The sequence below is a fragment of the Hydra viridissima genome, unplaced genomic scaffold (assembly GCF_058129835.1).
Source record: "Hydra viridissima isolate aposymbiotic clone 2 unplaced genomic scaffold, HvirCarnegie_v1 scaffold_9, whole genome shotgun sequence".
NCBI classification, from domain to species: domain Eukaryota; kingdom Metazoa; phylum Cnidaria; class Hydrozoa; order Anthoathecata; family Hydridae; genus Hydra; species Hydra viridissima.
In genome coordinates, this window is record NW_028324308.1 from 16615637 (window position 1) to 16631887 (window position 16251).

The 16251-nt window shown below is 33.8% G+C and overlaps 1 protein-coding gene across 1 annotated transcript; it reads right to left on the minus strand.

Annotated features, from left to right (window-relative positions):
• Positions 1-706: 706 nt before the first annotated feature.
• LOC145185095 (uncharacterized) lies at positions 707-3535 on the minus strand. The gene is made up of 4 exons (XM_080060864.2): positions 3305-3535; positions 2478-2906; positions 1262-1493; positions 707-1179 (listed from the first exon to the last, which is right to left on the minus strand). The coding sequence occupies exons 1-4, from the start codon at positions 3399-3401 to the stop codon at positions 930-932; spliced, it is 1008 nt and encodes a 335-aa protein (XP_079916990.2). The 5' UTR covers positions 3402-3535; the 3' UTR covers positions 707-929.
• Between the last annotated feature and the right edge of the window lie 12716 nt (positions 3536-16251).

The following is a 16251-nucleotide window of genomic DNA, read 5'->3' on the forward strand; positions in this document are numbered from 1 at the left end:
TTTGCATAACTTTAAGACAGGTTTAGTCGTAAAATGATTTTTAATTTCATTAATCACTCCGCAACTATTCTCGCTTTAAAATATTCAGACTAGTATATCCTAAATGTAATCACAATTACGTTGGTTTGTTTTGCAATTGCATGAGACTAAAAGATTGAATTATTCACAAAATTGCAAAAAGATACTACTTACGATACGCAGACCAGTTTATAACCGAAAGTGCCAGAAAGCGGGAATATATTTCAATCGAGAAGAACATCCTGGATCTCATTTAGTTTTCCCCGGACTCTCAGACAAAATTATTTTTAACATGTAGCACAAATGTTGCGAAAATAATGTAAACCAGAACTTTCATTTGTGAACAGTACAGAAACTTTTAAATGCAATATCGAATCTTACCAAGCTATCTCTTCCAGTTTCATCAAAATTCTTCTACTCATCGCTAGCTTACAAATATGCCACACGACGAGGCCCCAGAAACTCACCGTGTTTAACAGGGGACCCTCTTTTTATGCAAATTTACACAGCATATAATCAATGAAGGTTAGAAACTTAACTATGCATGCAATTAAAGTCTTTTCTAATGTAAATTTTGGAAACAACTAAAACTGCTGTTAACAATGTTGTAATTTCAAGATTTACTATAACGGTACCAAGGACAAAATCCAAATGAACGTAAATTTGGGAGGCAATTAAAACAGTAATAGCAGTTATATTGATTATTAATCAAACGTAGTAACACAACGCAAGTCAAAGACCCTTAATTGAAAAACTACAAAATAATATCCTAATAGTTGGAAAAACAAGCAACTACACAGGATAGATAAACTTCGATTTAAAATAAGATGATATAACCACATTTAGAACTAAAAGTGTGGTGTTCTAAGAATTATATACATGAATTTAAATTCCAAAAGACTAACACAAATCTAAGCCTCTGAAGCTTCCGGTTTTGCAACATAAACTCTTTTTTGTGTGTCTTCTCTATCGCTTGGAGCTTTTTGCTCATTATTACCGTCTCCTTTGCGTGGCCCTCGATAACGTGGTCGCCTAGATGATCTTACACGCTTTTGTCCATCTCCAGCCTGCTTATCATCAGTTCTCAAAGGTTGATTACTTCGCTCTTCTTCTTGGCGGTCAGGTCGTTCAGCTTCATCACCAGAACTTTGTGGTGGACGTCTAGATTAAAATAATTTTCATTATAGAAAACTATTGCTTTTAAAGTGCTTTAAAATAAATATTTAACATAATAAGGTAATACCTGGGTCTTCTTCGATACCATCTGGGTCGCTTTCCTCCTCTTGCACCCTCTTCTCTTGGTTCACCTTCTTCTTCATGATCACCTTCTTTACTATGATCACCCTCCTTACTGCGCTCCCCTTCTTTATGACCTTCATCCTGAGATGCATACTCATTACCAGAACCTTCACTACGCTGAGGACGGCGACGATATCTATAATATCCTCCTCTTCCTCGACCACGTCCTCTGAAGCCTGTTTTAGATTAATAATTTTGGTTTAAAATACCTAAAATAACTTATTAAAACAGAAAATTGCAAACAAAAACAATTTATCAGAAATTGTAAAAATTCTACTAAAATCTAACAAAAGATTTTGAAAATCCTAGATCAAAAAATAGAGATTAATGTTTAATGCACTCCAATAAGTTGACTAATTTTTGATCAACATCAATATAAATATTTTGTTTTGTAGAATATCACAAAGGACTTAATACAGTAAAACTACCAATTTAAAATCTCATAAATATTTTTCTAAACAGTATTTCTTATTGAAGTAAAACATTTTCAAATTCTACTTTTTTAAAACTTTTATTGAATAGTATTTACTACACAGAGTAAAAAATCTTTTACTATTTCAAATAAAATAACCAATTAAGGAAAATTTATCAGAAATTAAACAAGAAAAAATGTAATTTGATATGGATAATAATCAAGGGCTGCTTTAAATACATTTAAGCGGCTATGCAATCAGGCATTTTTCTACAGATTAATTTTAATCTAATAAAGTAATAGCACAAATATCTCCGGATTTGACTATTTACATTACAAATGTTGAACCAATTAATTATTTAGTTAAGTAGATGATGATGTAATTGTCCATTTTTTGATATAATTTAGTCACTTCTATACACATTTGACACTCCAATTGAATTAGACATTTTTACAACACAATATATTCTGTTTCCCAAATTTTAAAGAACTAAAATAGCATAAAGAACAAAAATCATATGAAAACCTATTAAAGATATTATATCAATATTATCTATTTTATATTATTAAATTTATTGCCTCATTTTAATGCTGAAGTAAAATAGTAGGATAATATCCTAAACTTTACCATTTCTATTTACATATTACTGAAAGCAGCAGCAGCAAAGATATAATTTAAAAGGTAAATTATTACTAATTTTACTAATAATAATATATAGCTATGCTATCAAAGGATAATTAACTGTACCTTGTCTTTTTGGTTGCTCATTGTGCTCTGAAGGAGATTCTTTATCTTCTGGCTCATTTTCTTTATCGCTTCTCTCTTCGGCAGCTTCAGATTTGCCTTGACGATATCCTCTATTTCCACGATAACCCCCTCGGGTACCTCTCCTTCGATAACCTCCATATCTTGGTCTTTTATCGGGTGCATATTTGCTACCCTGCACAGGTTCACCATTAGGTCCTGTCACATTGATGGCTTCATGACCTTTTACACCTTCAACAACATCAAACTCAACTGTCTCACCATCACCAACACTACGCAAGTACTTGTTGGGATTGTTCCTTATGATAGCTGTTTGATGAACAAAAACGTCATTTTTTGTGTCATTACGATGGATGAACCCATAGCCGTTGCGGACATTGAACCACTTAACAGTGCCAGAAACTTGTTTAGCTATAGCCAAGTTAAAGTTATCAGAAAATTTAGATTAAATTAATTTAATTAACCAAGTACAAAACACAACCTATATATACATTTTTAGTTTGTTACTGTAACAATATGGTAGCTTGCTTAGCTACAAATTGTGGTGAAAAATATTATGATTATTTCTTTTCACGTTTACAGCTATACCAAATAATTAGGTTGATTAGATATTAAAACTATTAAGTTAAAAAGCTAGATATTAGTTTTTCAAAACAACTTGAAACTAAGTTTACTTTATTCAAAAAGTCAGTTGAAAATGTTTCTTGTTTAAATTAATAGGGATGTCATATTTACTTCATTCTACTATGTATGTTACACATACACAACTTAAGTTATTAAAGTTAAGACGCACGTTTTAAAAATCTCACCGATGATTTTAACAGGTAACTTAGAATTTTCCTCTTTTCCTTCCTCTTTATGACCTTGCTGATTTCCTGCAGATGATTCTTCTGTGGCAGCTGACATTGTGGGAAGAGCCGTCCACTTGGCTAAACCACGATGGAAAGATGGTATAAATTTTGATGGTAAACAGTTAAGATGTTCTCGCTCTTTCTGTTTAAGATCTTACTGCATGGGTAGAGCGGGAAATCCTTTTTAAAGTATAGAATGATTAAGTAAACGGGGGGTTAAAAAATTACAAAACTGCTATCATATACATAAATCTAAATTAAAGAGTTTAAAAAAATCAATAAAGTATATAAAAATTAAATTTAAATAGTTAAATAATTTTAAACAAAAAAAAAATTTTTTTAAAAGAAAGGTATTGCTAATAACTATATACTAATAAACCCTGTGCAATATCACTGCATTGTGGGATTGCGAAGACTTTTGTAAGCCACGTCAAAGTTCGGGGCAATAACAAAAAAAACTAGTCATAACTATTTATTCCATTATCAATTAATCAAAAAATAATTTATTCCATTATCACCCAAGAATCTTTTTGATTATGGACATAAACTGAAGACTTTCAACTACGAAGAGAATTATTGTGAGTGGCAATAAAAACATTTCTGGCAACAATTCAAATTCTGGAATATCTGGATACAGGAACTATCGGTTTGACAACAGAAAAGATAGTATTTTAAAAAAATAGTGTAAACCGGATAACTTTATACTACCTTTTTCCTTTATAATATTTAAAAGCATATCATTATTAATTTTTTTAAATCATTATTTAATCTCTTACAGGAGCTAGAAACATTTTAGTATTTTAGCCCGCAACTTCTAATACTTCCCTGAAAGTTTACTTTGTTCATGAAAATTTTGATTAGACTTTGCTTTTAACTTTTTCAAAACCTCCGATAAGGATTTTTTTAATTGGTAATTTTAAAATTAGTTCCAGGGCTAAAATTCAAGAGCTGAAAACCACTGATCTCTATAATAACTGGATAGCGCATCTCTAATATCAAAATTGACGCCAAAATCGCCATATTGGAAAGCCCCAGAACGCTGAAATCTGATATGTGAATTTAAAGCGATAAGCCGAAAAACAGAACTTTAAGCTTATGGGATTTAAACTTTTGGGGCTTTCCAATATGGCGATTTTGGAGTCAAAAATTTAGAAGTTTTGCTCGGAGTTGCGCTATCCAGTTATTGTAGAGATCAGTGCTGAAAACTTGTAATTAATTATTGTTCGGCAATAATTTAAAGGATGCCTAAACCTATAAATGTTTAGACATTTTGATCAATTTTATTCATTTGTTTATTAAAAGGGAAGTTAAATATATCAGCATAATGGTTTTATCTCGGTTATTGCATTGTAATTGTTGGCTTTATATAATCCAAGCAGAGATTCAGTTTTAAAATTTCAGTAACAAATAAAGGAAAAAATGTTTCGTCTCCGCAAGGAAATCCCAATGTCAAGAAGACATTACCTAGTATCTTTAGGACATAAAGACTTTTTCTGGACATTACCTGGTATCTTTAGGACATAAAGACTCTTTTTCTGGATATTTGATTTTCTACAATCTAATAACTAAATAGATCAACAAAATATGAAATAAGTAAAATGTAAGTATTTCTAGAGATTGTAATTTTGGAGTGAAAACTTTAAAATTAAACCAAGAATACAAAAAATGGACATTGAGCATTTATCTTATTTTTATCCATGTCCATAGAAATGCTTCAAAGTTGATCAATATTCATCGATATTCATTGATAACCATTGATATCTTTTCATATTTATCTATACTCATTAATATATATACATAAAAAGCGGTTTTTTTACTTCAAACAAAAAAAGAAAAAACGGCTTTAGAACAAAGATTTTACACTGGTCAAACCATTTCTGAGGCAAGAAGCTTTCATAGTATCTTATTAATTACAAAAAATATAATTTAAGCCGAAATTCAAAAATAGTCTGCGGTCTCACTTGACTTCATAAAAGTTCAAGCTAAGGCTTTGTAACTTTGTGACATGTTTTTATGATTTTTAGTAGATCAACCCCCTATCATCATAAAGAGTTTTAAAAAATGGATTCAGGGCCTGTTTATATGGACAAGGGCTAGCCCGTTTGCCGAGCTAGCCCGGAAAACGAGCCAGTTTTAAAATTGCGTTTATATGAAACTACTACAATATGCGGATTCTGGCTCATTGATACTTTTCCATACTTAAGGAATTCAAGATGGTGTTGTGTTTTTAAAATGTAAAAATGTTATTAGATTTCCATCTCATTGTTAATATCATGCCGGAACCTGCAAAGAAGTATAAAACTGTATCTTTTTTCGTAATTTATTCCATAATGTTAAAGAGTTTATCATAGTCCATAAATGTAAAGCACGGTTTTATTCCGTAGTGTCCAAGGGCTAGGGTGTGAATACCGTCTTGTAAGATGTGTCTTTTATCATCGTTAGCGCTGAGTGCGACTTTGTTAATTTCTTCGGTGTATATGTCATGTTCATGTGATCGGATAACGTTCATGGTTGCAAGCTTTTCTGTCTTATTCATCAAGCAGTCGTAATAATCTTGATGAGTGATGTGTTTATCAACGACTTTCTTTTTAACCCCTTTGCATCTTTTCTCTTCTTTTTCATTAAAGAGCTTATAGGAGTAGAGTTTGGGTCGAAGTCCAACAAACTCTTTAATTATTTTTCCACCAGCCTCGTCTTTGAACATGCCGATGATCTTATTATTTAACCCTACTTTAAACCCAACTTTTTCAATAGCAGGATGGTCTTTAGAAAAGTTGCTCGTGTCAAATTTGGTTTCAAGATCATCAACAATGTCTTTGTAAAAATCGTCTGTTTCGATTTCATAGATGAGCGAGTCAGTATCGGTCATGAGTAATTTCGCGCGATCTCCGTATTTAGGTTTGATATAGTCGTAATGATGCTCAAACATGAGAATTTTGCTTATGTCTAGAACGCTCAGTCCTAAGTAAACAGGCTTGTTGTAAAAGAGTTTTGTTCTTTTCATGTGAACCGCTGCAAGGTTTTCATCAAAAATGGTATTTCTATCATAGTTAGGTTTTCTTGACAATTTTAAGACTTCTTTTTTAGTGGTGACCAGTTTAATATCAACATGCTTTCGAATATTCTCCATGGTTTTTCCAAAGACAGAGTTGTTCATGAGCTTAAAAAATTCTTTTTCAAATTCGTTTTTAGCTTTTGCTCTTAATGTGGTGTTGAGGTCAATGTATTGTTTCATGAAAGGTTCTTCTTCAAAGGTAATACCTCGATGAATTTTGGTAATGATCAATCCAAGTCGTTCATAGAGTTTTAGGTTTTCGTGATGAATGACATATTTCTCCTTGTTGTTTAAATTAGGAACGAGCTTTTCTACTTTTCCAATGGTTAGTCTTTCAGGAGCTAAAGGATAGTCGTTGTGTAAATCGTGTAGGCTTTCGGGATAGGTTAAATCAACTTCGAGAATGCACGACATGGATTTCCAATTGGAGAGTTCATCCTCAGCCATCCATCTGAATCCTCTAACAGGAAGAGGTTTGCACATAGCCCATCCATATAAATTATTAGCGTCTAAGTATTGAATGAATTTAGAAGGTTTTGAAGGATCATAGTCTGGCATGTATTTGTTGTTAGCAGTTCCATGACGTTTGCTGATCATGCAAATTCCACCACGTATACCTTTTTCTATCATATTAAGCATATCAATATCAGACAGAAGCTCTAACTGAATTCCAGTTAGCTTTAACATAGCATCCCAAGCCAAACCAGGTGAGGTGTAATACCAAGCAGGGTCAAGCTTGTAATATTCCATGCAAGTGTCTCTGAAATTTTCAAAGACATCGGCAAGTATCAAGACGTCAGACATGTTGTACAGTTTTTGGTAATCTTTAAATGTTTCACATCCAAATACATTCCAAACGTTTTGTGCATGCGCGTAGTCTTCACAGCTTATTCTATCATCATTCAGTTTGGAATAGAATGCTTCAATAGGAGGCAATTACGTTTCGGAGAACTTTTCAATCGAGTCCACCCAGTCATAAGGGTAAATACCTTTTTTTCTTAATAAATCAAACTGCTCTCCAGAGTAATATTGAGCAACGTTTTTGCATTGGTCGTTGTTTAGATTTTTAGCCAAACCGTCTAAACTACCAGCCATGAATCTGAAGCTATCAATAAACCTTAATTCTTTCCATATTTCCTTTAGTTTACCCTTCTTATCAGTAAATTCTCTCACTTTGATTTTTTTCGAGAAGCTGATATATTTTTCTTCATTGTTGGGTATGCAATTAAGCTTTCCACCTAATTTCTTGATGAACAAATGGCTGTCATAGCCAGACAAATTATGTAAAATGATGGGTATGAATTTTGGAAGTTTATAATCCAAGTTGCATTTGTTATGAGCAGCTCCTCGATACTTTCCAGTCAAATGACAGTGGTCTAAGACTTTATCATCGTTAAGATCTTTATTGCAAATATGACATAGAGTTGCAACCTCAAAATTCTTTTCATCCTTATCAGTAACCACTTTCTTTTTTACTATATCAATCTTGTCAAGAATCTTTATAAGATCTGATTCAAGCATGGTTATAAACTTTTGAGCTACGTCATCGTCATCGCTTTCAGCTGTGTACATGACTGGTTTTCCCTTGTAAAGGTTATCGTCAAAGCATTTGATATAATAGCAGAAGGAGCTTGGTACGTGCTTTTGGTATTGTTTGGTGTATGACTCTTTATTATTATATTCAGTGTTGTCCTCGATGGGTTTGATAAAACTTTCAAAGTCAGCAAATACAACGTATGGAACCCTCATAGACTTGTTATAGTTTTTAAACTGAACAGTCGTCCCTTCTTTAGGAAGTTCGATTCTTACTGAGGTGTTATCATAACAATAAGGTTGATGCTGTTGAAGCTTTTCTTCCTGGTCATAGCCTTGCAAGCAATTTCTGCAATAATGTTGTTTTCTTTTACCTTTTGATGTTTGTGTAGACAATAACCTGCTTAAACTTTTAATAAGACAGTAATGGTCAGTGTCTTCGTTTGAAATAAACAACAAATCAACACAGTGCTTTCGATCTGTAAATTTAGATATTTTCAAAGGATAAAGTTTTTCATTTTCATACCCAAAGACGTTAATGTTAATGTCAGGATTATTTTTCTCAAACTTTTTAATTTGAGCGATCTTGACAGGAAACTCCATTCCATCCCAATTCAGCTCTTCTGATTTTAAAATAAGATCATTGTCAATTCTTTCGTTGTTTTTATTTTTCAGATTCAACGCTCGAGCGACTGACCATTTAAAGCATTGATTGTCCTTGTTTTCCATGTTGATGATAGCCTTTTTGTCTTTCAGCTCTTTAGACAGTTCAATATAGGAAGAACCGCTGAGAGGCTCGTAATCAGTAAAGTTAATATCCATCCTTAAAATCTTAGACAGGGTAGAATTAGATCCTAAAGCATTGTATTTAACACTACTTTCCAAAACTTTTTCTTCCATCTCACCCATGAGCTCTCTTACATTTGTAGTTGCTAGAATAATCTCTGATCTTGATGAAAAGCTTGCTTCCCGAGTCACTTCTTCACCAGTCATCATGCTTACAGATTTCATTTTGCACGTTAAAATAATTCTTACTCTGGTGTTTCTTTCCCCTTCCATGGTTTGAATGGCAGACTCTCTCACCAAATTAAAAAAGGATGCAATGTCTTGATATCGAGAAGAAGGTCTATAAGAAAATTGCCTCACAGAACTCTCCGCTGAATGTTCAGTCATTTTAAACTTTACTATAATTGGCTTTGGCAAGGGCTGTTTGTACACTGTTTTTGATACAAGCGATTTGATAGACTGTATCTTTTTATCGATTTGTTTTGCTGATTCGCTCACATTCTTCTTGACTACTTCAGGAACGTAAGGCTCTATCCATTCTTTAACATCATTAAACTTAGTTTTAACATACGACGCTACACTTTTTGTAACTCTCGTCAGAGTTGAAAATAAACCAGGTCTTGGTGCTGGAACAGGTATAGGTGTAATAACGTTTGTTGAATCAACAACCGGTGTGTTAAGAATAGAGGGTTCATCTCTTGTTACCTGATTTTGCAAGAGAGTAGAAGGCTCGAATGAAATCAAGTCGCTAGACCTTGGTCTTGGAGCAGGTACAGGTCTTTCAGAACCAACAGCAAACCTTACTTTTGTCGGCTTTATTGAAACTTTTGTCGGTTTTACAGAAACTTTTACAGGTGGTTGAACAAACCTTACTTTTGTCGGCTTTATTGAAACTTTTACAGCTGGTCGAACAAACCTCACCACGGTAGCATTAACAGGCAAAGGTCTTGCCTCAGTCGTTCGTCTACGAAGAGCAGCAGGAGCAGAGGCAACTCTAGGAGGCTGCAAAGCCATTATAAGTTCCTCCTTTCTCATTTTAGAGTATCCTCTTATTTTCTCCTCTTTAGCAATTTCTTTTAATTCTTTCACAGTTTTACTTTCCATTTTTATTACGGAAAGATTTTTGTTTAAGCCACTTTCAATTTTTCGCTCTTTGGCGGTAGTTTTTGCTTTTTGCTTTTTAGCATCAGTTTTATCACCCATTTTATTAAGGGAAAGAAATTTTTTTTCGGTGCATTCAATTTTTCGCTCTTTAGCAATTAAATCTGGTTTTGAAGAATAGATACTCATTTTTATTATACCAAGATTTTCTTTAAGTCAATTCAATTTTTTTAAATCTTGGCACACTTTCAGCATATTTTCTTCTTCGAAAAGTTTTTACCGTTTTTTAATTCTTTTCGCGGGAGAATTAAAAACTTATGAAACAAGATAATTGGCAAAAATTTCGCTTATTGAGTCGTATACATGTGCTTGACCCATTTCATCAAATCTAATCGTATACTTTCTTCCCCACTCGTCATGTGCAGTAAATTCGCATCCAGCCGCATGAATTTCTTTTTCTTCATCAAACAGATGCGCATGACCCATGGTATCAAATTCAATCACATACTTCCTCTCCATCTTTTTATTTATGCCAAGAATTTTATTTAAGTCAATTTTTTAACATGTTAAAAGTTAAAAAATCAATTTTGCTGCTTTTTACGTTTTTCAAGCTTTTCAGAATTTAAAAATTCAATCTTGATTCCATCATCCACCTTTCCATCTCGACGCTCTAAATATCTCCATCCACGTCCAGTCCCTGCCATCGCTTTGTAAAGAGACTTGTATTCAGTCACCTCACCCGTTTCAATGTTGGTTATTCTCACAGTGATGGGTTTTTTCTTAACTAAACTAAGCCATTCCCATTTCGGATCAACAGGTTTTTTTTCTTTTGGAGGAGGCTTTACTTTTTTTTCTTTTGCTCTTTCTAAAATCTCATCTTTACTGATCAAATTATTTTCAACCGCAAGCATCATCAACGTTATTAAATCATCTGCTGTTTTACTAACGCCGTTTTCATTCAACAAATTTTTCAAATACGATGTTGTATATCTCATTTTATTATACCAAGATTTTCTTTAAGTCAATTCAAAAATCATGATTCTTTAGAATACTCTCCAATGACTGGTCTTGTGTTTTTTATTGCTTTCACAAGCTCATCCTTTTTCATTTCCGAGTAACCTTTTATCGCATGGTTTTTACCTAATTCACGCAATTCTTTTACCGTTTTGCTATCCATTTTTTTTATTCAGATAAAAAACTAATAAACAGCAGTCATGTTGGTTCCATCTGAAACAAATTTAAGCAGTTTGTCAGAAATAACCACTGCAAAAATAACTGTATTTGCAATAGTTGAAGTTCGAAATTTAAGGTTTACCACTAATTCAGCTGTTTCCGACGCCACTCTTTCTTTTTGCTTGCTGATATCCACAAAGAACAACGGATATAATTTTATATATTCAAGCAAGGTTAACCCAGATTGACAAACAAGATCATTTGTGCCGTAATATTTTTCATCAAAAGAGAACGCATCTGAATAAGCCATAACCACTCTCTTTTCTCCAAAATTCAAGTCGTAATTGTAATTTGGATACTTTATTCCATTAACAGTCACGTAAAAATTGCTAACATCACAATGCTCGAATAGTGATGGATTAACTGTTTGACTGGAATTTCTGTTTGTCTGAAGTCCGAACAAGATAAATCTTGGAATGCTTTTGTCAGTAACTCTTCCAAGCGACCAGGTAAATTCTGTTTGACCGGCTGGAATAAGCTGTCTTTCACATTTGTTTGATTTATAAGCTACTTGAATGGGGATTTTTTGAGCTATTAAATTCATGAAATCAGTCTTTTTCGAAATATCCAATTCAACGCGAGGCATATAAAGTCTGAATTTTTTAAGGTTGATCATTCCTCCACTAACGCTCTCCGCTCTATAAATCGCATCATCACATTCTTTCTTTGTAAAGGTGATGGTATGCCTAAACCCATGAACAACTTTGTCATAGGTTTCGCAAAATCCAAAAATGTGCTTCAACGGAATTTTAAACGAAAAAGCTCCAACGGATGTAGTGTCTGCAAACAAGTGGTCTCGTCTAACATTGAATCCTGAATTTCCAACAAGATTTGACGTATCCATATACCACATCTGTTTTAATCCATCAGCAAACTGAAATCCATAAGGATATTTCATCAATCCAAGTATGGTGGTGGCTGGACCTGGATACATCACTCTTTCCACTTGCTCTCCCGACAAGTCATAAGTCACATCATTAAACAAATACATCAAAGCGTTGTTCACCAGTGCAATGTTGTCTTTAGCATCATAAAAGGTTCCATCGCTCTTTTTCAACACTCCTTCAATAAGAATGTAAGCCTCTGATGGCACTGTTTGAATCGATTGACAGTCTATCTCAAAAGTAATCGTGCCTGAAGAATTTAAATCGAGATTGGTTGGAAGGTACTCAAAAAAATCAACTTTTTCAATACCAATATCATACTCTGGGTTCTCAGTAACTCTTAATCGCTCAGTACTTATCATTTTTTTATATAATAAAAAAAATTATTTAATTCATTTAAATGTCTCTCATTGCAAGTCATCGCAACAAAATGCTATCTTCATACTATTTTCATGCCCTGTCCCATTTTCACCAGGTCTTGGATTCGAATCGCGTTCTTTTTAGACATTTTCTTAATTTGAATAGATGAACCAGTCTTTAATTTCTCAATGGTCTTTTTACCTTTGTCAATAGCAACGTCTTTAGCAGCGGAGATGGCTGAAAGGGCTAACTCTGTCCCAGCAGATTTTGCAGCTGTAATCGCTTCTTGTCCAATTTTGCTTGTTGCAGCATTTTTAAGCAAATTCACTGTTGCTTTTGACATACTTGACGCAGCTGCTCTTTTTATGAAATTTTTAATCATGTCTACAATACCACCTCCACCAACAACGTTCTTTTTCACATATCTTCTTTTGTTCACAATGAGCATTTTTTTAAATAAAACAATTTTTTTAAATAATTTTATCAATAGTCCTCATTAACGATTTATATTCCTCTTTATTAATCTGTCCTTGTCTCAACAGCTCATCGCAAATAGCAACAGCCACATTTCTTGACTCTTTATTCCCAGCATGCCAAGCAGCAATACTCAATTCAAGCTTTTCTACCAACGCATTAGGATTACCTGGAAGAATAATGACACCACGACCTTTTATACCCTTTTCAATACGCATCATTTTTTCCCAAATAGGAGCAATAAGTTGCTGATACTTTGGTCTTCTTGATGATTTCGGTTTATGCGGTTGCGAATCAGATCTTATAGCATCACTGTCCATTAAAATTTTTTCATAATTTTGCAAATCTTCATCGGTATAGCTCTTTGGTATTGTTAATTCAGTCATCAGTTCCCAAAGACCTTTTGTTCCATTATACTTTTCTTCACCGACAATGATATCATTTCCATCTATTTCAACCTCCATTTTTCCAATATACATTTTATCTCCAACTTTGTTCACTTCGAAAGGTCTTTTCTTTTTTTGATCGACTGACAGGCTTTTGATCATCTTTTCATTGCTCTCGATGATCGGCTTGAACAGCTTGCTCACATCAGCTTGAAAATTCGTATCTGAAATGTTGTCATTCACGCTGTTCTGATAAATCCTCTTTCGTCTGTCATTAATTTCTTTCACAATTTCATCCCTTTTATTCAGGTCTTGTATTTTAAAGAAAAACATCTTTTTAAAATACGTGGAAAAAATACATAAATTGGTTTTTACGACTACGTTGATCCTTTTTAAAATACGTGGAAAAAAACATAAATTGGTTTTTACGACTACGTTGATCCTTTTTTAAACAAATTGTTAAACGTTTGAATCGCGTCTTCTCGTCCTTTTTGGATCAAGTTTTCTTTAGTAACTTCATCTATTCCCTTTTTGGTTTTGGTTCGTATTTCCTCCATCAAGGATTTAAATTTTTGAAGCTCACCAAGAATCAATTGAAACTCTGAATCGCTTATTTTTCCGTCTATCAACGCTTTGGAAATGTGCTCGCTGATGGTGTTCAATTTCGACTCAGCCAACACTTTGATCTTCTCATGCTTTTCCGCTTTTAATACCATCTTTTTGTTGACTTGACCTCCAACAATCGATAAAAACCCCATGCCAATAGCCACACCTTCACACGCAATCGCTACTGGACTGGCAATAATCGTAGACAAAAGCCCTATTCCAGTCGCACCTAGTGCTATACATAATCCTTGCATCACATTGTCCACATTCGAAATGATTCTAAACACGCGATGGTACTTTTTGCTTAGATGAACTCGCTTTGCTTTTTCACTCTCTATCTCTTTCTGAATCTCGCTTATTTTCTGAAGCCTATAAACATGTCCTCCTTCATCTATAGGAGCTGATGGAAGAACTGGATAAAGTTTTTCATTCAATATTTCCATTTTTATTAAGCGAAAAAAACTACTTTAAATCAATGTAACTAATCTTAAAAAGTTTTTCTCCTTTTTTAACAATCACGTCCTGTTTGCTGTTACTATTCACGTCCATAATAACATCATCTACAGACTCTGAAATAATAACTTCGTTTTTTCTATAATTCAATTGATCAGTAATTTTATTCATTAATGTTATCACTGCAACACCTTTCTCCAAATTCAGCCCAATGGATAAAGCTATCATTGTATGTGAGAGAGCAGCAAATTTAATGTCTTTCTGGGCAAAAATCTCATATTGTTCGTTAACGTTGAAATAAGGTGGATGATCTAACGTTTTCGTAGACACAATAATGTTGTTTGGTCTTCTTTCCTCCAACTCTCTAACCCTCTCTTCCAAAATTTTTAATTGCAAATTCAAACTGTGGACTTCTGCTGAGGTAACATTTCTAAAAAACTTGTGAGGAGCATGCATTTTACATATTAAAAATAAATTTTTAGATCATTTTTGCAAACGTATCAATTCTTCATTATTCACCCACGAGTTGAATGAATCTGGATATCCCAACCATTTGACTAAAGATCTGTTCTTTTGCTTTCGAATGACTTTTTCAATTCTAAATATGTCTTGATTGGTCTTTTGCATTTCTTGTTCATAAAATGTACCTTGTATTTCTTCACCGTTAGCGTCAGTGATTTTATACGTGGGTGGATTCGTATACTGAACATTTGACACGGTAAAAACCTCTTCAGTCCATCTCGGTGTATACCCCTTTTCAAAATGAGACTTCTTTTTTACGATTCGCACTTGATCACCCATGGAAAATTTTGGTTTTGCTGGTAATGTTTGATCCTTTCCATACAGATTCCACCATACCCTATATTTATTCTTTTCATCGCTAGCTTCCACTGGTGTCATTTTGATAGAAGAGTGCTTTGTGTTGTTGTAATTTTTCACCATCTCATCTAATACGTCAATGTATTTATTGGTATTGTTGGCTGAAAAATATTTAAACATTCTCTCTTTCATCGTTCTGTTCCATCGTTCAACAACACAACTTTTTTCCTCGTTTTCAGTGGAGTATAATTGCACACCCAACGCTCTCACGTGCTTGTTGTAAAACTCTTTTCCTTTATCTACCCACAATTTGACGCATTTTCTTTCACCAAAAATCTTTTTCAACGATTCTGCCACTTCAAGACCCGTTTTGTTTTTAAACGGAACGATCCATCCATACTTTGAAAACACGTCGATCACCATGAGTAAATATTTTACGCCCTTGTTGAATTTTGAAAACGATTGCATATCCACCAAATCTGCGGCCCATATTTCATCAATGTCGTTTACAATCACCCTTCTTCTTTTAAAATGATGAATCACCGGTTTATGAAGCTCCTCTGCAAGCTGATCCGTCCATTTCAAATCACTCACACCCAATCCAAATTTAGCTTTGGCTTTGATGATGGGTTCGATGATTTTTCGCTCGCTTATTTCTCTCTGAGTAGGATTTTGTATAGAATCCATTTCTTCAAGCATCATTCGATCTGCTAAATTTCTGTTTTGCTTGTCGTTAAAATACTTGTAAGCTAAATCATGGTGATATGCTGCATTGTCCACTCTATCCACCGGTTTGCTCCACTCTTGATACATATCCGTGGAAGTGAGCCTTTTATCTAAATTGGTACCAGGTCCTGCAAAGTTCATACCTGGAACGTGCATTTCTCCTGGAAACTTTGCCCATGGAAGCTTTATTTTTTTTGAAAAATTGTTGATCGATTCCACCAAGTCTCCTCCGCTAAGCGCATGCGAAGATGATCCTTTGTGCGTATGAGAAGAAACAAACTTGCATTTTGTTATCCCACAAGAGTTGCAAGTCCCTTTCAACATAGGTCTGTTGTTTTTTGTGATCTCGTTTTTCAAGTGAATGGTTTCAGTCTCTCTTCTACACTTAACGCAGTACATTTTTAACATATATAAAAACCTTTTAAATATAAAAAATGGAAGTGATGAAATTGTCATGTAAAATTGGGAAAACCAAAAGAAACAACAGCA

Coding starts and splice junctions, on each gene's coding strand:
- LOC145185095 (XM_080060864.2), bottom strand. CDS start 3,401: ATGTCAGCTGCCACAGAAGAATCATCTGCAGGAAATCAGCAAGGTCAT. Junction 2,907..3,304: donor GTTACCTGTTAAAATCATCG/GTGAGATTTTTA, acceptor ACTTGGCTATAG/CTAAACAAGTTTCTGGCACT. Junction 1,180..1,261: donor TGGTATCGAAGAAGACCCAG/GTATTACCTTAT, acceptor ATTTTAATCTAG/ACGTCCACCACAAAGTTCTG.